The following is a 26,423-nucleotide window of genomic DNA, read 5'->3' on the forward strand; positions in this document are numbered from 1 at the left end:
CGCGCGGCGTAGCAGGCGGCGGAGGCAGCGGCGCGGCGTAGCGGGCAGCGGAGGTAGCGGCGCGACGTAGCAGACGACGTCGGTGTAGCGGGCTATGGCGCGGCGTAGCGGTCGGCATCGGCGGAGGCGGCTGCCCGGCGTGGCACCGGAACACCGCGTCTCTGTGGACCACGGGGACGTGGAGCGTTCTCGGTGGATTGGTGGCATTGGCGTGAAGCAGAGGTGGGACCGGACGGCCGGCGGCAAGATTCCGTCACGGAATTTTCTAACGGCAGGTGACGGGAGGCCATGGAAGGGGTAGAAAAATAGAGTGGAGGGTATACAAGGAAAGGAAGTGCTATTTCCTTTAGGGCCATGCAAGGAATTTTCCCTATACATATACCGGAGTGTGTATTCCTCAAAAGAAAACGGAAATGCTCCCTTCCCTCTAGCATTGGCCCAGTGTCAGGGGGCAGTACTTGAGAGGCTAAACTGGGTTAAGCCTGCCCCGTGACATTACCACTTACCCATAATGTTCATAGTGCTCTGTGTCTGTGACGCCCTGCATTTGCCCGAAGAAGTTGTTCCGAGGTGCGGAACGATCACCAGTACGTCGCCGTCGCGCTCGCCGCGCCACCCCCTCTCTCGCCGCCGGCCTCGCGTCCCCGGCGAGCCGTGGCGCGAGTCACTGGTCCGTGGCTGTTGGGCGACGCACGGTCGGGCACCGTCGCATCGCATGCGTGCACGCACGCGGCAGCGCTCGAGCTGAACGTACAGGTCGCCGTGCAGGTAGGGGTGGTAAAGGGCCCAACATTTTCAACTAGAAAATCTAAGGATCGGGTCCTAAAAAGTCCGGGCTCTAAACATATGTATTTTTGAACTAAAAATTTTAAGGACCATATTGGATTGTGAAGAGGCCACTAGGGCCATGGCCCATTACCACCCCTACGTGCAGGGCGGGCGGGCGACTCCGACTTCTTGCTCGCGGGGCCGGGGTCTCAACTCTCAAGAGCCCCTGTCGGCGACGCCGGCCAGCGGCAGCGTGACGCGGAGAACGTGGAGCTGCATGCTGCCGGGCATCCCACACTCACGCAGGGGCAGGGCAGGGCTCCTTCTCCCAGCATGTCCGGCCGCGGCCCGGGAGGCCCCAGATCGCGCCGGCGAGGTCGGCTTCGTCCCCGAGACCCCGAGAGAGGTCACGCTCGAGGCCGGGTTCGTCACCGCATCACCGAACCAGCTCTTCGCCAAGACCATCACCGGGGGCGCGCGGGAGGAGCTCGTACGTGTTCCCCGCGGAGGCTCGTGCTCTCCCAGCAGAAACAGGGCGATCGGCCCGCCGCCGGTGTCCGGCAGATCATGCGGAGACCGCCGCCGCCGCCACCGATCGCCAATGTTGATGCGCTTCCTACACGGCTACACTCATGAGAGATGTTTGATTTGTGTACGTAAGGCGGCAGGCTCGGGCACCAGTGTCATTATTTTCATATGGAAGCCCCCCCCCCCCCCCCCCCCCCCGAAACCTTGCAAATCGAAAAAAAACCATTCATTTCAGACATTTTGCTAACCACGGTAATCAGATATATCCCTCCCCCCTGGGCCATGAAGTTCATCGCACATTTGCGATATCCACACTATACTAGCAATATGCAAGGGAAGGAAAAAGCCAGAGAACAGAATTGAGCTAGGGATTACGCTATCGCAGGTCTATCAGGGTGCTTACCAGCAATCAGAAGACAGACGGCCTGAACAGAAACATCAGAGGGTAGTAGTAAACTTAAACTTCAATTTTTTTTCCTATATATCATTAGCCACATGCCATAAATACACCGGAAGAATGATGGATCTTTGAACAAAGAGTTTCACATCTACAGTGCGCTTCAGAACACCAAAGCCACGGCGCAAAATTGAAACGGAAAATTGTAATAAACGGGAGGCTACAGAGGCCTGCGCAATTGACCAAAGCGCCGGGAGCAATCCAGAGAATGGCAGATAGATAAGGATCAACGGCAGTCTCATGTTCTCAGCCCTCTGTCCCTTGTACTGTGATCTATCTGGGTCAATGGCAGCCAGGCCTGCACAATTGACCACCAAGGAGCTGGCCCCCCCCCCCCCCCCCCCCTTCTGTTCTGATAAAATGGAGAGAGTGGCAGATAAATAAGGATCAAAGTCATTCTCAGGGATCTCAATCTCAGCCCTTTGTTCTTAGTATTGTGATGCTGCCTTTCCCCCCATCTGTCTTGATTCTTGTCTTGCCAATCACTGGCTTGCCAGAGAAAGATGAAGTTCCCAGGATTTCAGGAGGTTTCTTTGGAGGAGCACGGAGTCTCTGATTAATGTCCTGCAGAGTAACATCACCTTCCTTCCAAGATGGTTTGATGAGATTAAAAGGGTATGCTACGGTTGTAGTTATGTTTTGCTTCGCCTTGACTAGCGATGAGCTTCCTCCTAGTAAGCCAGCAGAACCAAATGATCAGCGTTCATAAAACTGGAAGTTCAAGTGTGCTCCAAGTCATAATGCAGTATCAAACTGAAATACCTTTAGAGACTTTGAGTGCAGAAAGCTTCCTAGTTTCCTGCATTATGAAACTTTCTGTCACTGGTGCAATCTCACTTGATCCTGTAGCCAGATAGAAAGAATAGGTAAGCTGCTTGGATAAACTGCTACATATCGGTGTCAACAAGGCACTCAAAACTACATGACTGCCATGGAAAACTGCAGCAGCTACGAATACACCAAAATACAACTGCAACAAAGGAAAATAGGAAACAAATAATTCACATTTTATATAACATAAGGGACTTGGGAACAAACAAATGTGGGTCATCTGAGTCATTGACACCGGGCAAGGGTGGCAAATGTGCTGCCACTCCACCCACAAGGATGGCAAATGGTTAATTACTCCCTGTGCCAATGGAATTGGAAACCCAAGCATTGACTAGAAACTGTGTTGAAAAAGTAAGTGAAAAATTGGCAAGAAAATGCTGTTGAAAAAATGATGTGCACTGACCTGAAATACCAGCTTGATCATCGACATATGCAATGCTCTCCTGGGTACAAGGCCTGCATCAAACACGAGATGAAGATGTCATGGTTATATCAAGTAGTGATACATCAGTTTAAAGTGGTTTCAGTGGAAACAGAGAGGAACCAACATTTGATCAGGCTCGCCATACACTGGAGTTCCATAAGAGCAATGTTCCAAATGGTTATCTTCTTGCCAGTAGGATGCTTGATTTGACAAGTTTATTGTATCTGATGTGAAAATTTCAATTAGCAAACAGAAGAGGGACGGTAGTAGGCCACTTTCAACATGGTGAAATACAAACCTATATTATTTGAACTGTACTGTGTATCACAATTTAAGCTCTGTGGTTCGTCGGTACAAAGCAACGAAACCTCTGGTACCTACGGCATGGATCAACAAAGGAAGCGTAACTGTGTGATAAGTAATGAGCAGCAGAAGAGAGATTTGAAACATGGAGAGGAGCTACCAAACAACCTCAGATGCGACAAAGCATAACTGTGATAAGTAGCGAGTAGCTGAAGAGATAGATTTGAGACATAGCTAGGAGCTGGTGAACAACCTCAGATGCGTCAAAAGGAGATGCGTTTTCATGAGTTCCAACTTCCGACTGACTAGATTCCGGAGGGTACTCCAATGTACGTCTTCGCTTTGCTTCCCGAGACTCCTCTGGGTCCAGGGTCTCCTTGCAGGAGATATCTACTCAATCGACAAAACAAACACCTCAACTAAAAATAGCATTCAAGAGCGAAAGCAGTTGATAGCTGTCAGAAGAAGAGGTTTCTTACCTGGCATATCAGCGAAGAAGTCACGACAGTCCCTCAGCGGAGTTTGATTCCCAAGCAATCCCAGTAGCTCATCGTCATCTTGATTGAGGCAATCCCACACGAACTTAGCAGCATCCGCTGTAAAAGGAGATGAAACATAGTAAGAGATCAAGTCCAGACAGATACTCTAGAGTTTGTTTGCAACGCAGACACAGGATGTGGATGTGAGTGAAGTACCATTACTCGCATCGTCCGCTTCGCAATGCTCTCCTGCTTGCCAATCCCAGAGACTGCTGCGAGCGTTACAAGATCGAGTGTAAGTACGACAAATTCCATAGAAGCGGTTCACTGGAACAGCAGGTCAATTTCGCAAGCACTCAGTTCAGGGGAGAGCTCAGATAGGGATCGCACAAAAATATGTCAGGTCATGGAGCAACCCCTGTATGTTCTAGCCAGATTTTATCAGATTTTCGTTTGTCATGTGAGGCGGATGAACCAGCGAACTCCACAATCAAGGTCTACACCCATCTACAAGCGATACATCAGCTTGATTCTCACCGATCGGCAATACAACAAGCAGCACGCGCCCCCGCACCCTCCCCATCGGAGCTACGCCCGGTCTAATCCCCCCCACCGGACGCAAACCCCGCACGAGCAAACCGAATCCGGCCGAGAAATGGGAAACGCGCCCAGGGGCCCGAGGGCCGCCCCACGGATCATCACCCCGATCCGCCGGGAGCCGGCGCGCCGGGCCAGATCGCCGGCACGGCATGGTTTCCCCACCGTCAGATCGAGCAGCGAAACCCGGCCGGCGGCGCGCGGATCTCCGCCCGCCGCCAGCTCCGCACCGGGCGGCGGCGCATCGGGCCCCAGCCAAAACCCCTCCTCCCATCCATCCATCCCATCCCCCCACCCCAATCCCTCCCCGAGACACGGAGCCGACAGGCCCCCCGCGAGAACCGCGGACCCAACAAGCAAGGGCGAAGCAAACACGGCCCGGGGACCCCTCACCCACATTTGAGAGCCATGGGCGCCGCCGCTCCCTCCGGCGCCGGCGCCGTACGGGTCCATCGATCGGCCCGGCCGCCGCCGCCGCCGCAACTAGCCGTTGCAGCGGCCCCCACCGGATTCGAGCGTGCGCGGTGCGAGGGCGGTGGATGCGAGAGCATGCCCGGGCGACGCCGCGGCGGTCTGCTGCTAGTAGTAGGACTCGCTACTGCTGGCTGCTGCCGCTGCAGCGGTTGCGCCGCATTTGTAGTGTGGTGGTGGGATTGGGGGGGGGGGGGGGGGGGGGGTCGAAAAGGGGAAGGGAATGGGGGGTGGTGGGCGCAGATGGGCTGGGCGAGCGAGAAGGCCGTTGGGCGCGACCCCTCGCCCCTCGGCCTTCGCGCCGCGTGCCCAGCTCAAAATCCCCCCACCTCTCGCTCGCTGGCGGCTGTGTCTCTGCAGCGCCCTGGCTCTGCCCTGTGGGCGCCAGCCAAGCCAGGGCAGCGAATTGATGGGGCCTTCCAAAAGCCCAGCGAGCGATGCCGCTGCTCAGCTCGGTTCCACTCGCTCTGCGTTTCGCGTTCCTTGGGCTGGTACCTTGCCTTCCCATTTTTTATTTTTCATGGTGTCTTGCTTATTTCCGTACATGTCAAACTGTAAATTATAAACTGTATAAGAAGAACTGGGTATGGATTTTTTAAGGAAAAAAAAGCATGTGAATGTGGTTTTCTTGAGGGTGGGTCGAAAGCTAGCGCAGGTAGGGTTTCTTCGAATCACGGGTCATAGAGGGAGGTAGCGGTGGGCGGGATGGTCTCGCACGGAGGTGGCAGGTGCTAGGTAGCGCGCCGAGGAGGCGCCCTCTTGTGGGTTGGGGAGGACAAACAGTTAGTAAGGAATAGGGCGGGTGACGGCGGCTGAATTGGATTAGCAAGAAGGTGGGTGGTCTCGATGGATTCAGTAGCAGGCACGCCGCCAGAGATGGGAAAGGGGGGATTAGGGGAGAGAGTAGAGGAGGAGCGTGCGGGGTGGGTGAGCCGACTGGCCAGTCGAAGAAGAACGCAAGGTAGAAGAAAACCGATCAATGCTTGGTGGGTCGTGGATGGTTGGATTAAGAGCCAACGGATACGATATCTCATTCTTTTTTAGTTTAAATCGACCTTCCTTTCCTTTTTTCGATCCATGTAAGAAAATGGATATGGTAACACATAAACAAATTTCACCGTTATTCAAGTTGTTGCAATAAAATTATGGAAAAAATTACCTTTCTTACACTATACTTCATATGAGCAACTGCGCACGTGGTTATAGTTAGTGAGGAGGTGCAGCGCCCGCTATGGGTGACGGAAGACAAGGGATAGGGTGATGGCAACATTGTTGTTGGATTAGCATGGATATGGACGGTCTCGATGGATCCTGTAGTGGGCACACCGTTGGAGATGAGGGAGGATGGACGGATTAGGGGAGCGAGTAGAGGAGGAGGAGCATGTAGGATGCATGAGCCGACTAACCAGCCGAAGAAGAACACAAGGTAGAAGAAAGCTGATTAGTGCTTGGTGGATCATGGATGGTTGGATTAGAAGCCAACGGATAGGATATCCTATTCCTTTTACAATACCAGTACGAAAGGATATGGTAATGCACAAACAGCTTTCCTATACTATATTATGAGCAATTTGCGAACATGGATTATGATTCGAGTAGGTGGAGAGTATTGTACTGTTTGGTACTCGGGTTAAGAGGTATTGTATTCATGGCAGGTGGCAGACTGATAGTTTGAGCATTCATCTTTGAATAGTCTCCAAATTGAGTGCTATATTTCAGACTGTCATTAATAATTGCCTAAACTTCATTATGTATTCACCAATTCAATTACCTACAAAATGAGTATTGTTTACTATTTGCATCTGGTGCAATTGCTAGCATGAATGTGGATCCTACAGTCCAACATATTTAGGCCCTGTTTAGTTGGTGAAAAATTGTTGGTTTTGATATTATAGCATATTTCGTTGTTACTTAACAAATAATGTCCAATCATGAACTAACTAGATTTAAAAGATTCATCTCGTGCTAATCAGTTAGACTGTGTAATTAGTTATTTTTTTCAACTGCATTTAATGCTCCATGCATTTGTCTGAACATTCGATGTGACGGATACTGTAGAAATTTTTTTGGGAACTAAACATAGATTGTACTAGTTTGAACTATTATATTTATTGGCTGATTTAAAATTGCCTTTTGCATATGGATGTAACTGTATGAAAATAAAATAAGTAAACGTTGACAAAAAAACCCCCAAAGGTTGGGAGGTGTCGTATCATGAGCAATTGCACACGTGGATCATGGTTCAGGTAGGTGGAGGGTATTGTATTACTGACACTTGTTGAGAGGCAACGTGTTGGTGGCAACTTAGTGTCTCGTTCTAAATTGAGTACCATCTTCCAGACTGTTATTAAAATTGACTAAAGTTCACTTAAGTGCTTACCTTTTCAATTGCCTCAAAGTGAGTACTCCCACACCCAAAATATAGCGGTTTTTAGGTTTTTAAAGTCAAATATTAAACTTTGACTATAGGTAGTAAAAAATTATAAAGATTGACAACATAAAAATGATATTAGTTGATTCAAAATAAAACAAACTATTGTAGAACATTTTCTATTAAAAAATAAAAATAAAAACTCATGTTAGAAAAAAATTGCAGATTTACAATTGGGTAGCACAATTTGTCAAATCTTGCTCTTCTATAGAATTGATATTATGTAGAAATGTAATGCATGTACTCCCAGAGTCTAACACGGTGAATATGACACTGCTTGAAAGAGTTGCGCCATTTCAGAAGCTCAAGGCTTTTCAAAGCCTTCTTCACAAATCACAATCAGCAGAACATAATTATAGTATCTATCAACTAATCCATCTCCATGATGCAGCGAGCTATTTTCCATTTCATGTATAGTATATTCTCTATGTTTCCCAAAGCTAAACATACATGACTGTGATCTATGCAATGTGTCCCAGTTGACAAATGAACTGCATCCTTGTTGCAGATCTCAGCTCATGTACATAGTATACTCTGCACGTTATAATGCTGAAGAAAAAAAGAGAGACCAATCTAGCAGTCAAGCTGGTAGAGTGAGATTAACGTTGTTCTTCCAACTGCAAAATATATCACATATATATAGTTATGGAAAGTTCTTGTGACATTGTCATATGAACATTTAGTAAATGAGTATATGAATGTTTTAAGAGCATAATAGCTATTTACCTGTTGATGTAATAATAGAAGAAATCTGCATACAATAATGTCTGCACAAATCCTGATATCCAAGCTGGTAATGTTAACAATAACACAGAGATTAGATACCGTATGGTGAAACCGAAACAAAACAACACAATACATAGATATCATACTTATCCAATGTACATAGTGTGGCTCAGTGAAGTAGCGGTAAATCCAGTTGAGAATATAGAGCGATCGGTATGCGCTGCATATAACAGTCAATTTATAAAATGAAATAGCTATCTTTCCTAACAATAAAAACTGAAAGTATATATCAAACTTGACAGAAAAATCGTATGATATGTATCTGTTACGACAAATATTGGTTCAAGTTTCATCATAAATATTGTCTAAGGAGGATTATTTGAAAATACAGATGTCAGAATTACTCCAATTTATCTTGTGTATTCTCTAGACGAATTCTGTGAAACTGAAAACTATTACTGACAGAGCCATAGTACCATAACCATACTGATACAACAAGGCTGCATTTTAGGATTTTTCCTGACTGGAACCATATGAATCCTGACTAGCTGCTGTTTCATGAAACAAGAACAGAGTTGCTTAGACTATACACCAGCACTACTAGACAGACTTATGATAGCTCATATTATAATAACCATGTTCAGCTAGATGACCCAAACGACAAAAAAAAATATTATCATGTTCATCATTTGATACTTTTACAAGAAAAATAGCATTGCAGGTCTATACTATCCATGGAATAATTGAAAAATAAAATTAGCATGAGAGTAACCAAATGATTCTAACGTATGAATTAATGATACAAAAATGTTCAGCAGTTGGCCATGTCAAACTTGAACCTAAAAGAAAACATTAAGTTAATCATATATAGATAAAAAGTTTCTAGACAGCACAGAATTTATGTGGGAAAAGAAAATATCATACAGTGCTTCAGCCTTCATCACCGAAACATGGGCTAGCTATACTACAAATACTACTAAGGCCAAAAAGTAAAACTTGGGTTATAACCACTTTGAAAGTGTGTGCCACTGTAAAGAGTCATATTTCTGATAAATCATGCAAAATAAGATAAAGCTTTGTCTGGACTGAAAAAATCATATAGAAAAAATTAAGCCTTACCCAAGGAAAAATACATATTGCCCAGTTAAATTGTCGATGTTTCTTGTACGCTGTAGTAGCACAAGTTGAGGAAGAATAGCAACAGCCTCCAGATAAATGGAAAACGTCCACATTACCTAATTAAATCCCGAAAAAGAGCCTAGTAACTAGTTATAGAAGTACCACCTAGATATATACTACCCTGTTTGAAAGCTTATCCTATGGTTCAGAAAATTTTGTTCGATATATTACCTCCTTGAAAGTGAACTGCTCGTGGATGAGCAAAGCCAATATAAGACAGGGTAGAACAAGAAACTGATGGCGGAAAGTGTCATGATCCTTGTCATATGATCTCTGGACCAACTTGTGGCGCCTCATATACCAAACAATTGAGAATGAGCTACCCAGGAAAATGAGCTTCATGACCGTATTGTACAGGGATACGAAGTCCGTGAATATGTCCAAGTAGCGAGTGGCGAAAACAAGAGCATACAACTCTTGTGTCTTCAAGGAAACGCCTAAGCAACAAAATTGGGTTTTATTCATAATACGTCTTACATAAATAATATAATTATTACATATTCAAAACAAACATAATAATTGCCAAAACAATTAGCATTTCGCCTGGATGTGAACTGTATGCATGATCACAATAAACCGCAAGAAATTGGACTGGCGAGTAACCTGTGTTACCACCCGTGTCTTAATTTTTTTGCCGAGTCGGATACCCCGCACCCGTATCGGATTCTGACACCCGTGCCGGATTCCAAGTGTTATTTGCCGTGTCCCCAAAAATTCTAACGAATCAGACACCCGCACCCGAGTCGGACACCGACACCCGCACCCGTGTCCATGTAACACTGCGAGTAACCATTCCAAAAGGGAACAGCTCTGGAGAGGGGAATTTAATAAAAGTTACTATAAGTTCATTAAAAGTTTCGTAACATCTGTGGAAGGTGGATGTGTTCAGTTAAAATAAGCAAGAACCAAAGCAACAACAGGCGAATACAATAGAAATCCAACTTCTTATACCAAATGAATAGAGAAAAATCATATTATACTCCTAGAATGCACCAACGTAATACATACATTTGAAAAGGTTTGCAATGCCCCGAGCCCCTGACAAGCCAGTGGACAAATGTGGCAATGTGCACCGATTTATCAGTAGAATGTACTGATCACAGAACAGAATTTCTCCATTGTAAGTTTCAAAAGTATCTAGCTACCGAACTCAATACATAACTGCAGACTGCAGTTGATTTAACATATCGACAAAATCTAAGACTCAAGGCCATCTCCCAGGCCAACGCTGCAAGTCTGTATCTGGAGGGGAACATGATCCCACATTTCCTCCAGCAACCTAATACCTACAAATACATAGTACCAAAGAATCTCCCGAAACAGAGAGAAAAGATAAAACGTCTCAAAAAAAACCCTCCAATTGCAGTGTACGGCCACTATTGCCTTCTGAATTTCCACCGTAGAATTACCTAAAACCTCAAAATGCATCAAAATACAGGCAATCACATGCCCTCCAAGATGAGCATTCCCCCGCCTCCTACCCATATAGTTCCAGAACCGAACCTAACTAGCTCGCGAAATAATGCAACGAGCAACCTCTTGAGCTGCCAGCGGGCAGCCTATTCCACGATTCGGGCAGGCAACGATACGGAAGGCAGAGAAAACTCGCCTAACAAGATGCACTATCGTGGATGGGGGGGGGGGGGGACTCTCACCGGCGCAGGACTTGATGGTGTGGATCTTGAGCAGGAGGACGAGGACGCTGATGAGGTGCGTCATGTCGCCGGCGAGCCTGAAGGCGTTCATCTCGCCGGCCTTCCTGGGATGGGGATCACCACGCTTCCGTCCTCATCCGCGCGCTCCGGCTCCCCCTCCCGCCGGCGTCTCGGGTGTGGGTGAGCCGCCGCCCGCCTGCCGATCCGCGCCGCGCACGTGGGATTCCCGGAAAGGTGGACGAGGAGAGAAGGCGGGCCGAGTGGGGACGAAGGAGAGAGGTGCCGCGCGGGGACGGCAGGATCGCGCTTGCGAGCTCTCAGCCGTCGGATGAAATCCTCTGCCGTCCGTTAGATGGGGAAGGTGCTTGTGCGAATTTTGAGTGTAAGAGCATTCACATTTGATGAGATTTGTTTCCAACATTTTTTGTCATGTTTGAACCAGGGGTGAAGCCAGTTGAAAATGTTGTTGGGATCTTTTCTATTTCTTGCTGGATTTTTTTATCTTTAAGAAACAATGCATAACAGTAATTTACTAATTGTGTAGAAACCCATCAGGGTGGACCGACCCCAACGCAACCACACAGCTCTGCGCCTGATTTGAACATTCCCATTTACAGTTTCATTTAAATACCTATGAAACCCTTCCATCATGGTTAGGTTATTGTCTGATTTGACAGGGTAGATACCTACCATTTTTATTAAGCTCATTTTAGATAGAATTCTTCATCACCCGACTTAGTTTTGGTGATATTTGCTTCGTTCTCTTGTACTAGACACATGCTCGTGGGAAATAAGTTCATAAGTCCATTCTTCAAATCAAAGTAAGTGCTTAGTTTCTGAATTAGTGGCATCAAACCAAATTGCCGGTGCTGTTTGCCTAAACGATTTTCTTAGTTGGCGCGTGAGCGCTGCTAGCACATAGCAACGAACAAACATGCTAGTCTTAATACTTGTGCTTTATTAGCTGATTATGTTCCTCCCGTGAACGGACGTCTTTATGGAACATGGGTGTTCGTTGGCAACTGTAGCAGCGAATGGCGAGCCAGCTCTAGTTGAAACCACGTGGACTCTTTTATGTCCTCTCATTTATCATCTTTTTATTTTTTTCCGCTTTGATTTTTTTCTGAGACATGAGCAAGACGCCAACGGTGCATTTTTTTTATAAGTTGGGATGTCTCCATTGAACTTCTGTATGCACACATATCTCAGATTTCTAATACCACAAGCTCTATGTACATGTTCTTTTGTGTATGGAGTCAAAATGCTCTCAATATATGTTTTTCCAAGTTTACAGGCTTATAATTTATGTATTTATGATTTTAAAGTTAGATACGTAGATAAGTATCTAACCAATATGTGTGAAGTTTACAATTTAGTTAAAAGTTTCTAACATGTGCTTATAAAGTTTTGGACCTACGGAGCACAAAGTTCGAAATGTGCTAGTACAAATTTTCTGCAGCCATGAGCGAATCCACCAACCAAGTCAAGAGGGGGTTCACTCTCCATTCTCTTCTTCTTTCTCCATTTTTCTTCTTCGTCTCCCTTTCTTCTTCATTCTTTGGTCCCAAAAATGGAGGGGGGGGCTTAGGAGGGGCAAAGTTACCAAATTTTGAATACAAAGTTTTTCACATGATGTTAAAAGCTGGACATGTCAAAAATTTTGAATATATCATTTGAAACTTTTTCATATCCAATCTTAAAGATTTTATATGTTTACTTAAAAGTTTGAAATGTATAAAGTTATTTATACAAAGTTTCTCATTCATTGAAAGAGAAAATAGTTAAAGTTTTTACTATATGCTTTATAAAGTTTTGTATATAGGAGTACAAAGTTTGTAAAATGCTAGTACAAAATTCTTGGATGCAGGAGTGTAAAGTTTTGAAATTGTAAAGTTTCAAATCTAGGTGTACAAAGTTTATAACATGCTTACAGAAAGTTCAAAAATTTGGATAAAAATCACTTATATTTTTTGTGCTAATAACATAAGTTTTTTTTTTGTATTGAGTCAAAATGCTCTGAATATATGTTTTTCAAGTCTATGGACTTATAGTTTTACATATTTATGATTTTAGAGTTTGGTATGTAATTATGTATATAGGTACTCAAACCAATATGTAAGAAGTTTCAGATTTACCCCTCAGATAAAATTTACTTAAAAGTTTCTAACATGTACTTACAAAGTTTTGGACCCACGGAGGATAAAGTTTTGAAATGTGTGCTAGTATAAAAATCATAAATTTTTCTGCAGCTGTGATTGAAAAGTTTGAAACTAAAAATTTTGGAACCGGGATGTCTAAGTTTATAATATGATAGTAGAATTTTTAAATGTTTTAGTACAAAGTTCATAAATTCAGAGTCAAAGATAAGAATTTTTGGATTCTTGAAATATTCTGAAAGATGCCATCACAAACTCTAGAATTTATTAAAATGCAAATTTTGGAGTTAGTTTTGAATTTTTTAACTAGTGTCTTCAAAGTTTCTAAATTCAAAGTGCTACCAAATTTTGAATGTAAAGTTTTTTCAAATGATGTTGAAAGCTGGACTTTGTCAGAAGTTTTAAATATATCATTTGAAAGTTTTTCACATCCAATCTCAAAGATTTTAGACGTTTACTTAAAAGATTGGATTGCACACATTTATTTATATGAAATTTAAAATTTTCCTCAGATAAAATTTTACTTAAAAGTCTCTAACATGTACTTATGAAGTTTTGGACCCATTGAGCATAAAGTTTTGAATGCTAGTATAAATTGTACAAAGTTATTGATTTTAGTGTTTTGTATTTTATAATGATGTGGACTCCGGTGTAGAAAATTTGAAAATATGTTAGTAGAAAGTTTTTTGAATTTTGTGTGCAAGGTTTGAATTATAGTTTTCAAATATCCATATATAAAGTTTTGTATCTAGTACCATAGTTTTTTTATAGAGTTCTTGGTTTAGTGTATAAAATTTTGGAATTGCAAAGTTGGGGACTCCGATGTAGAAAGTTTGAAAACATGTTATTACAAAGTTTTTTATTTTTCTAGAGTGCAAGGTTTGAATTAAATTTTTGCATTTGAGAGTACAATGTTCGATATATGCTAGTTGTAAGTTTCAGATATAGGAGTAGGAAGTTTTGATATATATTTTTAAAATTTTTTGAATGGTGCACCAAATTAAAATGTTCTCTATACATAATTTCAAAGATTCTATTAGCAGCACAATGATTTGGATTTGATAGTATAATGTTTATAATGTGCACACGCTAGTAGAAAGTTTTCAAATTTGATATGTGAAGTTTGGAAATACAAAAGTTTAAAGTTGCATATACCCACTACGAAGTTCTAAATATCCGATTTCAAAGTATTTTTTGAATTTCAGATAGATAGGGTTTTGATATGTATAAAGTATCTAATATTATATACGATCCCAAAGTGTTTTTTTTATTTTTGTTCATCGGATTTTTTATGTAGTCATGTGGATGAGAAGGATATTTTCTCTATGATACTTTTACTTCGATATAGATGTCAAAGCAATTCCCCCGCCCGTGTACTACCCACCTTATCCGCTATCCCGAAAGGTGAAAAGATATACACTAAGATCACTTCTGAACTAACTTCAAAGTATTGTGTAAAATAAAGTAAAAAAATAAATAAATAAGCCAGACAAGGGAATAGGAAAGCAAAAAACACGTGCGCTGCTAGCTTATATGTATGAGCGCGCATTGGTAGATGTTTCTAATATTCGTTCGCTGCTAGCTTGCCACAGCGAACGCTCGCCCATTAGTGGCTCCCTTGCCTAAAGCAAGAGAAGAGGGGAAAAAAAGAAAAAAAAAGAAAAACCATCGGCCACTGCACACCAGGTCCCTAGTCCAACCCACCCGTGACCAGGGTTTCAAATCTCGGCCGGGAACCGCCGGTTTTCGGGTTTTTTCCAACAGTCTGGTCCGGGACGGTAAATCGGATTCGGTTTTTTATATTTTATACTTCTAAATCCAAAAATACAAAAGTAACTTTTTGTGCTATGTTCCCCCGAGAAAGAGACCGCGGCCGCCAGCGCCACCGCTCCCCCACCTGACCCATCTGCAGAGTCCCCACTCCTAAACCCCCGCCAGCTAGCGCCGCCGCCGGCGACATGGCCGACGGCGCCACGCCCAGGCGCAAATCCGTGCCGGACTGGCTCAACAGCCCGATCTGGGCCGCGCCTCCCTCGTCCCCGCGCCACCGCTCCCCGCCCCGCGCGGCGCCCTCCCCGCCCCAGCCGCCGCCGCCTCCCGTGCCCCCGCCCCAGCCGCCCCGGGATCCGGTCCCCACCCCTCCCCCGAACGCCCCCCGCGACGGCGACGGCGACGGCTCGGACGACGACGGCGAAGGCGCGGGCGCGGGCGCGGCCGCGGCCGGCCGGTCGCGGGCTCACCTCGTCGCGGAGTTCAGGGTCGCGGTGAGTGCTCTCGGCGATCGGGATGGGATTCTTACTGATTGCTGAGCCACTTGAGTTGGGGGAGCGTTTCGGGCTCACCTCGCTTACCTTGCGGCTCTCCCCGCGACTGCTGCAGCTTGACAGGAAGGTGGTGGATCTAGCGGAGCTGCGGAGGCTCGCGTGCCAGGGCGTGCCCGACGCCGCTGGGTTGCGGCCCGTCGTCTGGAAGGTCCGGAAATCCCCGCTTATGCTCTCCTAGTCTCCTCTATTCGCTACGTAACTGAATGTTTTCCCCGATCGAGTGCTAGTTATATTACTCACGTAGTCACATACTCAGATGCTAGAGAAATGGCATTGCCTATGTTGGAGAACATGTTGATGGTCCTGTACTAGTTCCGGAGCGGATCGTCACACCTAGATGGGCAATTTTTCTCTGTCAACTCTTTCAAAAGTTCATATTGTATATGAATGCCGATCACATACATTTTCCTTTTGAGTTGAACCCCATTTCCATCAAGGATCAATAAAAATACCACAGCGGTGTTACAAGAGCCTGGACAGGCAGGGAGAGTTTGTCAGCAGAGTGAGAGGGGAGGGCTAAGCTAGAGATCAAAGGTGCAGACAATGCTACCTTGACATTTTCCTTGACACTGGGTGTTACCCAATCACTCCAGAAGGAAGAGGGTGTTCCTGATTCAGGCCCCCCTATCCTGGACCGTCAGATAACAACCGTGATGGAAGAAAAACAGTACTAATTGACTAGATTACATCTTTTGATCTTAGGGGTGTGTGCGCATGTGTGTGTTGGGGTGGGGTGTGGGTTAACACGAGCCAGATGATTACCATACAGAAAAAACAAAAGACTAGGCTACTCCGGCACCAAGATGATAGATGCAAAAGCAGCTTAACCTCATGTGCTCCATTTTGGCCCTATGTACATGCCATCTTATTTCCTTTCTTCTATGCTTACTATTACTTAAGAAGTGTTCTTCACCCTAGTTTGGAATGATTACAGCAGTTTTGGTTAGCAGGTAGGTTGACCAATAAGTTCCATGCATTTTTTTTTCATTGACGCACAGTCCACACTATAAACAGTTGAGTAGAAACATTTCTTTGGCAGTATCACATCATGATATTTTGGGGCCTAGTGGTTCAGTAGAAAATTTGGCAGTATCACATCATGATATTTTGGGGGCTATTGGTTAAATAGAAACTATAACAGGGTATTTTTATACCTAACTGACGAGACCCCAGGGTTGATTGTCAGTTTTGGCATTATTGTGTTATTTGTGCTGAATTATATTCCATTGCACGTATCATTTCGGATTTCTGCCATATTTGGCTTTGGTTTCTGTGATGGAAAACTTATGTTATGTGATTGGCTTCAAACTTAACGAAATTAAAGAAGAGCATTTATTTAATTTTTGTCAGTTTTGGCATTATTGTGTTATGTGATTGGCTTCAAACTTAATTTTTTCTGGGCCTGCTGGGGGTGGGGGAGGGTGCTAATCAGTGCTTTAAAGGCGACAAGGCGAGCTGGGTACGCCTAGGCAGTGACGAGGCATGGCTGTTACCCAAGGCGAGCTGGGTTCGCCTGGACGCCTAGGCGACGCCTTTAAACTACTAGTACTAATTATGATCTTTACAAATTTTCTCCTTGTTCGGTACACTACAAATTTATTTGACTTTTTTGATAGTTAGCAGCTTCTCTTGGGGTACTTGCCAACTGATCGTGCTCTATGGCCATATGAACTGGAGAAAAAGCGGTCCCAGTACAGTGCTTTCAAAGATGAGCTTCTGGTTAACCCTGTAAGTTTTTCATGCATATATAATTTCACAAGTTGTTTACTATTGCTAATGTGTGTTTAACTATATGATTTATTGAAGAAAGACCAATCTCAGCCATTAGCAATAGAGCTCAGCTTTCATTAGAGGAGTAAATATATTACATTTTTACATTTTGGACAATCAATCACGCATATGGCCAGTATTTTAGAGTGCTGCAGATTTGTTGATTTGTCTATTTTATTTTACTTGTTTATCCACCTGTCTAGTAATACATTTATGTTCTGGTCAGTCAGAAGTTACTCGAAGAATGGAGGAAATGACTCTTTCCAAAAGGGGGAAACATGACGCTGAAGGAACTGGTGTGCTACCAAGGGCAGAGATTGTTCGTGATGAGCATCCTTTAAGCCTTGGGAAAACTAGTGTTTGGAACCAATACTTTCAGGTAACTTTAGTGAATAATAAAATTACTTGCTGGTGGGTGCTCCATTTTTGTATTATATGGTTCACTCTGGAGTGTGGAGTCTGGAGTACCATCATTGGTATTGTTCCATATAGTAATTGCTGATGTTGGCCCAACTATTTTTGCCATGTGCTTATCACATACAGTTTTCTTGCAATGTGAATGAACTTATGGTGATTCAACTCTTTATTTATTGTAATTTGCATCTTGTAACTGTCCCATCTGTCATTAGAAAACTGAAAAATAATGGTTGTGAATTTTCTATATCTGGTGAGCGGTCCATATAGTGACCTGACTAAAAGTTTTCACTCTGGACTTGAAAACTGAAATCCTCATGAACTTAATAAATTCGTGAATTGCTAAACTGTTGTTCTTAGTATACGCTTTGCAGCTTTAATTTTGTTTGATTTCATATTGCAATTTGCTACTGTTCAGTATTCACTGACCCCTTTGTTTGCACTGCTAACCAACTTTTATTGTGAATATCTTTCCTGCAGTTTAAACTAAATTATTGACCATTCAATACTGCAGGAATCTGAAATTATAGAGCAGATTGATAGAGATGTTAAGCGTACTCATCCTGAGATGCAATTTTTCAATGGGGACACTTCAGATTCCTTGTCTAATCAGGTAGGTATATCCTTACATGAGGTCACTTTTTCATTTTCATTCACATTGTTTTCGCTATTCTTGACATGATGTGTTTTGTTTTCAGGAGTCACTGAAGCGTATACTTACCATCTTTGCAAAATTAAATCCGGGTATAAGATATGTACAAGGAATGAATGAGGTTTTGGCACCTCTCTTTTATGTTTTCAAGAATGATTCAGATGAACATCATGCTGTAAGTGTCCTCTGATGTCACTACATGCTTACACATAGAAAAATGAAAATTTGTTCATGCTGGTTTGCTGATGGAAAGAAACATTGATGATATCAATCCTGTGTGATATTTCCTGGCCTTAATCTCCCATGATGGGTTAGTCATTGTTTTCTTTAATTTGGATTTTCTGAAAGATGGCATGCTTGTTGGAGTGTGTTTCTAATCTGGTGTAGTACTTCCTCCAAATGTTTATTTCAGCTTCTGAAACATGTCGAGGCAAAGATAATTTGAATGCTGATGACCAGATGTGCCTTACTTGTGAACAGGCTTCAGCAGGGGCAGATGCATTTTTCTGTTTTGTTGAGCTGCTTAGTGGGTTCCGAGATAACTTCTGCAAGCAACTTGATAACAGTGTGGTCGGCATACGCTCCACAATCACTAGACTGTCGCAACTTCTGAAAAGGCATGACGAGGAGCTCTGGCGGCATTTAGAGGTTGTAACCAAGGTATTTACTCGAATCCCGAAGAACCCTTTTCTCGTGATTGAGCATATGGAGTATATGTACATCTATTCCCATTTCCAGGCTAACACCCGCTGTGTTCCAGGTTAATCCTCAGTTCTACGCATTCAGATGGATCACCTTGCTGTTAACACAGGAGTTCAAGTTCAGTGACTGCCTCCACCTATGGGACACTCTCCTAGGCGACCTAGAGGGGCCTCAGGTCATGGAACTACCATCTCCAGTTCCATGCTGCGCGGTGCATTTTGAAGCACGCTAGACTAAAACTATCTTGCTCCGCATGCAGGCTACCTTGTTGCGGATCTGCTGCGCGATGCTGATACTTGTCCGGAGGCGGCTCCTGGCTGGAGATTTCACCGCAAACCTCAAGCTCCTCCAGAGCTATCCACCTACAAACATCGACCACCTGCTGCACATCGCTAACAAATTGCGAGGGCCGCTTCCCTACTGATCATGTTTCTGGTTCCACTTCATATGTTTTGATGCCGGTTCATACGATCCAAGAAATGGTGCACTTGAAGCTCTGTAAATGGACTTCCCATAGGCGCTGGGTGATTGTTGATTTGAAATTGAGTGCGCTGGTTCTCGTGCAGTGTCCGTTCGATGCCCTTTGTAGCTTGCTTGCTGTGTTCGGCTGAACACGAGGCACCACTACTGGGAGCCCGTGCATTCAGCAGGCCAAGTAAAGAAGTGCACAAAGGTTTGGCAATCTGTCAATTTGTTTCCTTCAGTGGCCTTGCGTATTTTCCTTTATAGGCTGGGACCTTGGGTAGTACTTCCTCCATCCAAAAAAAAACAAGTATTCCTAGGAATTTTAAGCCAAATTAAGAAGATAAAATGATCATGTTTGCCTCTATTTATTACCTATATTTTGACACATTGATTTTTGCACGCACATACACTTTCTAAATAGGGTAAGATGACTTATTTTTTAGGACAAATTTTGAATCCTAAATGACTTGTTTTTGGGACAGAGGGAGTACGTCTTGGTATTGGTAAACACAAATGCCTCTTTGGTGTTGTCAGGTAAATCTCGCAAAACGATCGGTAGAATTATCTAAAAAAACTAATGGATTTCAAAGCTACATCACTTGAGTATTGATGATGCTTGCCAGGAAACTACATATTTGAAAATGCACTACGAAGTGAAATATTAAAGGTGTATTGTTTGGAAAAGCAACTTTGAGCTAGATCCTATTTGGATCCTAGACTATTTTTTAGCATTTTCCCTTCAACAAAAATTAGTACTTATTTTGTGATGCTACGACGTAAGGCCCATCGATTTCCATGACTAATTTTTAGCCATCAAACTGAGAAAATTCCTTATCTAATATTAGCAAAGTTACTTATTCTCCAAATTTGATTTCCAATTTAACCTTCCATTTTCAGCGGTTGCGGTTTTAGTGAAAAGATCATTTTGCCCCTGACCTGCCAGATACGTTTTGATAAAGGAAACCCCCCACCCCAATGGTGTTCTAGGTGGCCAGAGCTTGAACTCGAGGTCGGAGAATCGTTCTAGCGTCTGACGGCTGAAGGAGGAAGACAAATGCCGTTTTGGACTAGGGGCTGCAACCAAGTTGACGACCCAATTAGCTTTTAGTCCATTGCAGTATTCCTGCACTGAAGTGGACGTTGATTCTTCGAGCGCCCAACCAAGAAGAAACGCATCCGTGCTCGTTCATTCTTGATAGTAGTTCTTACGATCACGTTGCCGTTGGGTAGGGGGTGGGTTACCCATATCCATACCCACAAGTTACCCATCTCCAATTAATCTATACACAAATGAGTGGATAATTACCCGATGAATATGGATAATCCAATGGGTAGACAATAGGCCTGTTGGTTGTAATAGATCTCACATAAGAGCCGGACCCTAAAAATAAAACATCGCATTCACACTATAAAATTTTATCAAAATTGACTGAAATTTATTGGAGATGACTCAATATGATCTGCAGCTATTCTGTGCAAAGCAGTGTGGCTAGACCTATATGTGAACCCCACGTCAAGAGCCGGACCCTAAAAATAGAACCTCACGTTCACACTATAAAATTTTATCAAAATCGACTAAAATTTATTGGAAATGACTCAGTATAACCGACAGCTACTCTGTGCAAAACAGTGTGTCTAGATCTACACGTGAGCCCCACGTCAAGAGTCGGACCCTGGAAATAAAACATCGCGTTCACATTATAAAATTTTATCAAAATTGACTGAAATTTGTTGGAGATGACTCAGTATAACCGGCAGTCACTCTGTGCAAAACAGTGTAGCTACACGTACATGTAGGCCCCATGTCAAGAGTGGAACTACGAAATATAAGAGAATAGAAAAGAACTAACTAACATGTACATGGATAAAACGGGTATTATCTATATATACCCTACCCTTATCCAAGTTGAGATGGGTAACCCATACCCTACCCAAATACAACGGATATGGATTTGGGTAAAGGTAGTGGGTACCCAATGGCAACTTGATCTTACGACTAACCTGTTTGCTTGTTAATTTCGCTTGTGCTGCTAGATGAATGAGAAGGTGTTTTGAGTACTATCGTTATTTGTGGCGAAAGTCAAGTCTGCCCCACCAAGTCTGAGCCAGCTACGCCACTGGCCATAAGTGGAAGTTTTTTGGTTACCCGAAAGAGAAGATGTTGCTCTACATAAAAGATCATTAAGTTTAGTATAATATTTGTTTTGTATAAGTAAATTTTAATAGCTCTTAGTTTACATCAATAAATCTTAATCACTTTTGAAAATTCCAATGTCATTTTATCATTTAAAATAAACTAATCCCCAACTTAATACATTATTAACCAATAGCCAATCGCATACAGAGAGCCAGGCTCGCGGAAACGGGCTGCATTTCAAAAGGCAGTAGCGAACCAATCACGCCATAAAGGGTGGCTGGAAGGATGGCACGGATGAGAGATTGAGAGATGAAAAAAAAGATGGTAATGTTCCCACCTCCAAACCATAATCACAAAGATTCAAGGTCCAGGGACGAGGAACAAGATATGGTCCTCGTGAGAGATTTTTATAAGACGAGAACGAAAACGACTCCGAGTTTCCGGGTAAGGACCATACCGTCAACCCCAAATCCTCCGAGTTTCCGGGTAAGGACCATACCGTCAACCCCGAATCCTGCGACTATGCTCCAAACCCATTCCATTTTGCATCCTTTGTTGTGAGAAGGAAAGAAACAAAGATTCTAGCGAAATATCAAACACAACGAGATATATGGTACAGCTGAAGTTTCACATAATCCTGAGATGACATGCCAAAATTACCCATCGAAGCACAGAAATTACCATCGTAACAAGAATAGCCGCCCGCCAGATGGAAGATTATTCTCATAGGATGGGGCATTAAGATGCAATCAAGAACCGTCACCTATAAAATGCTGCCAGCCAAAATAATGCTCACTTCAATAAAAGGGTCTCGCGATGCAACAAATATTTCTTAGTTGATAAATAAAAACACATGTGGTTCTCTACATTTGTACTCAGCCAGGCCGGACCATATCACTACACCGCAAGGCAATATTCCAATGGCTTCCAGCAAAGCATAGACAACCCCAGGAGCCAGCCGAAACAAAACCCATGGGTACCAGTGCTACAAAAGGCCAATCATCAGTACATCAACTACTTAGATGAGCTTCAATGGCGTATCCTCCTCTCTAGCAGTCCCAAACTTCATTACTAGTAAGAAAACCGATATCGTTGGCAGGATGAATGAGAGTTGTCACAGAACTAGAACAAAATTATTCTCGCCACTGGTGGTGCAATAGGTTCGTCCAGTGGAAAACCCCAGCACAAGCCACCAGCCAAGATGCTCCATAAATATTGCCGTGCAGCTATATCCCTCTCAAAAATGTACTTCGGTGAGGCAACAACACAGCACTACTCCCCGCTTTTCTTGCTTCGGAAATTCTCCCTCATTGCGGCAACCTTTTTCTTGCACTGGACTACAGTCTTACCAGGGACAGCAGCAGCAACACGCTCCCATCTTTGGCTTGCGTCCTTAGGAAAAGCCTTCAAAGCTTGGACAAGAGCCAGCACTTGTGTCTCTGTCCAGGCATCTGGATCTGTTACAGAAGGTGCAACATCTGGAACAGGATCAGCAGCTGATTTTCCATTGGCTGTCTGGCTGCTAGCCGGTTGTGCCACCGCCTTGGATGAAGCAGTCCCAGCTCCTTCAGTTGATGAACTAACTGTTTCATCTCTGGTTGAAAGCGGTGAAGCAATGGATTGGGCTGGTTTCCGCTTCTCGAGGAAAGAGTCAAAAGCTTTTGTTGAGTCTGGCTTCTGCAGAAGAACCGTCTTCGTGGCCTTGAGAATCTCTTCAACAGATCTGCCTGTTCCAATAAACTCAGAAATAACCTCCCATCTCCTTGAAGTTCCTTTTGGATACTTCACCATTGCCTTCCTAAGCATTTCAACCTCTTCCTTTCCCCATGGTCTCTCTTTTTTCTCATAGCTGTTCAATATGCTGCTGCCTTGTGCTGCTTTTCCTCCTGTAGAGTTGGATTTTGAAGCAGAACTCTCAACACCGTTTGCATCACTTTTCTTTGCTTCCTTTGAGGAACTTTCTTTGTGAAGTGCACTGCTCAGCAACCTGGCCTTTTCAGCTGCATCCTTACCCTCCATACTGTCACCCAGTTTCTTTAGCTGTTCCATATCAAGTGAGGCACATGCTGTTTCAACATCTTCATCTGACAGACCAAAGTGGCTCTCTGCAACTACAGGTGCTGCAAGTGTGCGCAGACGGGTTTTCTCTTTGCGGAGCAGCTTCTTCTCTTTCTCCTTCAGCTTCTTCTGATTGAGAGCAACTTCTGCAGCTTTCTTAGCCTCCTCCTCTTTCCTTTTCCTTTCCTCTTCAGCAGCTCTTGCCGCTTCCTCCTCCTGCTGTTTCTTTGCCAGATACTTCGCCTCCTTTCTCCTCTGCTTCTCAGCCTTCTCCTCATCCTTCCTCCTCTGGATCCTTGGGTCTTTCTTGTAAGCATTGTCAACAAGAGTACGCACTCGTGCATACTCTGCCTTTTTAGCCTTCTCTTGTAGCTTTGCATTCTGCCTCTCCATCCACCTCTTATGTTCACGAGATTCAGCTTGCTCCAAGTCATATTCATCATCATCTGGAAACTCCCTCCAACTCTTGAAGTTGTACCAGAAATTGTAGAACTTGTCAACTTCCTCTATCGGAGTGGCATCATCTCCAAGAGAAGGAATAGGCTGGGTAACAGACCAGCGTCCGTTTCTCATGAAGGCTGGACCAAAAACCTTGAAGAAGTCTTGCGGGGCACAGTCTGTTGGGATATCATCATCAAACTCATCTGTTGAGTCATAAATCCTCCTCTTTGTAGGATCTATGAGAACTTCATAGGCCTCCTGAATGGACTTGAAATGGCTCTCTATCTCATCCTTTTTTGCTTGTTTTGCCTCCTCAGTTGTCTCTGCAAGAATCAGAGCAGCTTGCTTATCTGGATGATGTTTAAGTGCCATATCACGGTAACTCTTCCGAATCTGATCTTCAGTAGCCAAGAATCTCAAGTGTCCCAAACCAAGCAATGCATAGTGATCCTGTTGTTGACTGCCAGAAGATTTCTTCTTCCCTTTGCTGCTAAAGGTATCAGAGGCAGTATTAAAATCTTGGCTCTTGTCATCCGATGAAACGCTGCGATCATCAGTTTCTGCATCTTCTTGCTCTCCAAGACCAAGAAGCTTCATTGCCGCAGCATGGAACAAATGACCAGCAGGTTCATATTTCAAAGCTTTTGTGGGCAGGCAGTTAGATGAAACATACAAAGGCGCCCCATCTATGATCTCCTGGGAGTAAGTGATCAGAAGACAACTCTTCTTGGACTCCATATGAACAAAGATGCCAAGTTCTTAACAGAGATACTGAATCAAGATGTACAACTGGATACAACCTGCAGAAATACATGAGCCAATTAGCCAAAAAGTTAGTAAAAAAATCAGTTCCCAAACTGAAAAGAGTATCAAACTAGGGACAATGAATATGAGTAATCAATACAACCAAATGGAAATTACATGACTTGAATAGCGATATATAATGTTCGGCATGACATCTGCTATCTAGTGAAGAAAAGGGTGGTAGGGTATAATAAGCAATACTCCCTCCGTTCCAAATTATAAGTCATTCCAAGAATCTTGGAGAGTCAAAGTTTTTCAAGTTTGACCAAATTTATATGATAAGATAATAGCATTTATGATACCAATTAAGTATCATTAGATTCTTTGTTAGCTATATTTTCATAGTGCATCTATTTGATGTCATAAATCTTTATATTTCTCTCTATAATTTTGGTCAAACTTTGAGATGGTTTGACTCTCCAAGATTCTTGGAATGACTTATAATTTGGAAGGGAGTAACTTACATACTAGGACTGACTCAATATTAATGCATAGTACATCTTGACAACTACTGTTATGTATCAAAGCATTCAATTAAGGTAAAGCCATCATCCTTGTCTACTCCTACAAGCATCGTTGCCATTAAAATATGCAACCTGGGAATTTCAATAAATGCAGGCCCTTTTTCGATTGACAAGGCTACAGAATCTATAACTGTTCCTGCACAAGCCCTTCTGTGCCTCAATGGAACATGAAACGCTACAATTGAGCAAATGAAGTCTCCTTTTCATACTGCAAGGCTACAAAACTCGTAATACTTAACAGTGAGTCCACAAACCAGCTGAACCCCTTGGCACTGGAGATTCATAAGCACGGAGGGACATTTGAACAAATGCAGAACCTTTTGTTCAATTCGCAAGGCCAATAACTCATAATTCTGCAATAAAGAGTGGACTGTTCCGATTACATGCAGTAGCTAACACAACCGCTGATCAAGGTTACCTAGACTCAAATACACTATGCACACAACCTAGAACGAGTTACGAGACCATCACATCTGATCCTAATCATAAAAACTAAGACAAAGCTAACAAGAAGCAGGGTCGGGCTGGATACCTCCCCCGCTCCCAGAGTCCCAGGAATTCACATGTCCACACCGAGTGCGTACAAAAGGAATAAAAAACGAATCCCAGGTGGAGGGAGTATCGTTAAATTCCCTACGCGTGGACTCATTCGCACTAATCGGGCGGCTTAACCCCTTCCTCGCAAGGAATCGCAAGAAAAAATCGAAACTTTGAACATGGATCGGAACAAACGGAGCCGATGAATCGAAGTAAGCTAGGTTGGGGGGCTTCCTTACCGGGAGAAGGGAAAGCAACCGGCCCGGACGGATCTCCTCTCCGCTCCGCTCGGCAGCTCGATGGGAGGCGGCGGCGCGCGATGCGACGGGAGAAGCAGAGGGAGAGGGCGGTGGTGGCGGCGACGCGGAGGACTGGCCACGCGATGGGGGCGTCGGGGGTGGAGGCGGTGATGCTCGGGGACGCGGCGGCAACCATAAAACCCTAGCAGCCGGCGATAAATAGGGTGGCCAGGTGGGGAGAAGAGAAGCGAGGATGGCTTCGTTGCCGGATGCCGCACGCCTCTTCTGACCCTCACGTCTCTCTCTCTCTCGGGCTGGGCTCGGCTGGTTTGCCGCTCCTGGGCCTCGGAG

The 26,423-nt window shown here is 43.9% G+C and overlaps 4 protein-coding genes across 6 annotated transcripts; 1 reads left to right on the forward strand and 3 right to left on the reverse strand.

The window, feature by feature from the left end:
- Nucleotides 1-1,748: 1,748 nt before the first annotated feature.
- On the reverse strand, nucleotides 1,749-5,018 carry LOC120640686 (protein XRI1-like). 2 transcript variants are annotated; one of them, XM_039916588.1, is made up of 9 exons: nucleotides 4,785-5,018; nucleotides 4,007-4,059; nucleotides 3,791-3,907; nucleotides 3,565-3,701; nucleotides 3,307-3,385; nucleotides 3,133-3,232; nucleotides 2,988-3,040; nucleotides 2,516-2,596; nucleotides 1,749-2,424 (listed from the first exon to the last, which is right to left on the reverse strand). In XM_039916588.1, the coding sequence occupies exons 1-9, from the start codon at nucleotides 4,838-4,840 to the stop codon at nucleotides 2,168-2,170; spliced, it is 933 nt and encodes a 310-aa protein (XP_039772522.1). In that variant the 5' UTR covers nucleotides 4,841-5,018; the 3' UTR covers nucleotides 1,749-2,167. The 2 variants fall into 2 exon arrangements, with proteins under 2 accessions (XP_039772522.1, XP_039772520.1); XM_039916586.1 differs by having other exon boundaries at nucleotides 4,007-4,062.
- A 2,525-nt stretch (nucleotides 5,019-7,543) lies between these two features.
- On the reverse strand, nucleotides 7,544-11,194 carry LOC120640687 (ER lumen protein-retaining receptor). Its single transcript, XM_039916589.1, has 6 exons — nucleotides 10,850-11,194; nucleotides 9,366-9,631; nucleotides 9,135-9,250; nucleotides 8,162-8,235; nucleotides 8,016-8,079; nucleotides 7,544-7,906 (listed from the first exon to the last, which is right to left on the reverse strand). The coding sequence occupies exons 1-6, from the start codon at nucleotides 10,938-10,940 to the stop codon at nucleotides 7,870-7,872; spliced, it is 648 nt and encodes a 215-aa protein (XP_039772523.1). The 5' UTR covers nucleotides 10,941-11,194; the 3' UTR covers nucleotides 7,544-7,869.
- A 3,691-nt stretch (nucleotides 11,195-14,885) lies between these two features.
- Nucleotides 14,886-19,652, forward strand: LOC120640688 (TBC domain-containing protein C1952.17c-like). Of its 2 annotated transcripts, XM_039916590.1 has the most exons (9): nucleotides 14,893-15,269; nucleotides 15,385-15,477; nucleotides 16,953-17,057; nucleotides 17,326-17,478; nucleotides 18,028-18,126; nucleotides 18,212-18,340; nucleotides 18,646-18,825; nucleotides 18,926-19,042; nucleotides 19,127-19,652. In XM_039916590.1, exons 1-9 carry the CDS (start codon nucleotides 14,964-14,966, stop codon nucleotides 19,289-19,291), a joined length of 1,347 nt encoding a protein of 448 aa, XP_039772524.1. In that variant the 5' UTR covers nucleotides 14,893-14,963; the 3' UTR covers nucleotides 19,292-19,652. The 2 variants fall into 2 exon arrangements, with proteins under 2 accessions (XP_039772525.1, XP_039772524.1); XM_039916591.1 differs by lacking the exon at nucleotides 19,127-19,652 and having other exon boundaries at nucleotides 14,886-15,269; nucleotides 18,904-19,043.
- A 2,581-nt stretch (nucleotides 19,653-22,233) lies between these two features.
- On the reverse strand, nucleotides 22,234-26,349 carry LOC120640689 (dnaJ homolog subfamily C member 2-like). Its single transcript, XM_039916592.1, has 2 exons — nucleotides 26,073-26,349; nucleotides 22,234-24,768 (listed from the first exon to the last, which is right to left on the reverse strand). The coding sequence occupies exon 2, from the start codon at nucleotides 24,704-24,706 to the stop codon at nucleotides 22,742-22,744; it is 1,965 nt and encodes a 654-aa protein (XP_039772526.1). The 5' UTR covers nucleotides 24,707-24,768; nucleotides 26,073-26,349; the 3' UTR covers nucleotides 22,234-22,741.
- Nucleotides 26,350-26,423: the final 74 nt, after the last annotated feature.

This window comes from Panicum virgatum, chromosome 7K (genome assembly GCF_016808335.1).
Source record: "Panicum virgatum strain AP13 chromosome 7K, P.virgatum_v5, whole genome shotgun sequence".
Lineage (NCBI taxonomy): Eukaryota > Viridiplantae > Streptophyta > Magnoliopsida > Poales > Poaceae > Panicum > Panicum virgatum.

What these genes read in the sequence shown, in the direction of transcription:
- LOC120640686 (XM_039916586.1), bottom strand. Translation starts at nt 4,840, where the DNA reads ATGGACCCGTACGGCGCCGGCGCCGGAGGGAGCGGCGGCGCCCATGGC. An exon ending in GGCGCCCATGGCTCTCAAAT is followed by an intron (nt 4,063 to 4,784) that starts GTGGGTGAGGGG and finishes TAACGCTCGCAG; the next exon opens with CAGTCTCTGGGATTGGCAAG. An exon ending in GTACAGTTCAAATAATATAG is followed by an intron (nt 3,233 to 3,306) that starts GTTTGTATTTCA and finishes TTTTCACATCAG; the next exon opens with ATACAATAAACTTGTCAAAT.
- LOC120640687 (XM_039916589.1), bottom strand. Translation starts at nt 10,940, where the DNA reads ATGAACGCCTTCAGGCTCGCCGGCGACATGACGCACCTCATCAGCGTC. An exon ending in CACCATCAAGTCCTGCGCCG is followed by an intron (nt 9,632 to 10,849) that starts GTGAGAGTCCCC and finishes TTTGTTGCTTAG; the next exon opens with GCGTTTCCTTGAAGACACAA. An exon ending in CAATATGTATTTTTCCTTGG is followed by an intron (nt 8,236 to 9,134) that starts GTAAGGCTTAAT and finishes TGTTATATGCAG; the next exon opens with CGCATACCGATCGCTCTATA.
- LOC120640688 (XM_039916590.1), top strand. Translation starts at nt 14,964, where the DNA reads ATGGCCGACGGCGCCACGCCCAGGCGCAAATCCGTGCCGGACTGGCTC. An exon ending in TCGCGGAGTTCAGGGTCGCG is followed by an intron (nt 15,270 to 15,384) that starts GTGAGTGCTCTC and finishes CGACTGCTGCAG; the next exon opens with CTTGACAGGAAGGTGGTGGA. An exon ending in ATTTAGAGGTTGTAACCAAG is followed by an intron (nt 18,826 to 18,925) that starts GTATTTACTCGA and finishes GCTGTGTTCCAG; the next exon opens with GTTAATCCTCAGTTCTACGC.
- LOC120640689 (XM_039916592.1), bottom strand. Translation starts at nt 24,706, where the DNA reads ATGGAGTCCAAGAAGAGTTGTCTTCTGATCACTTACTCCCAGGAGATC.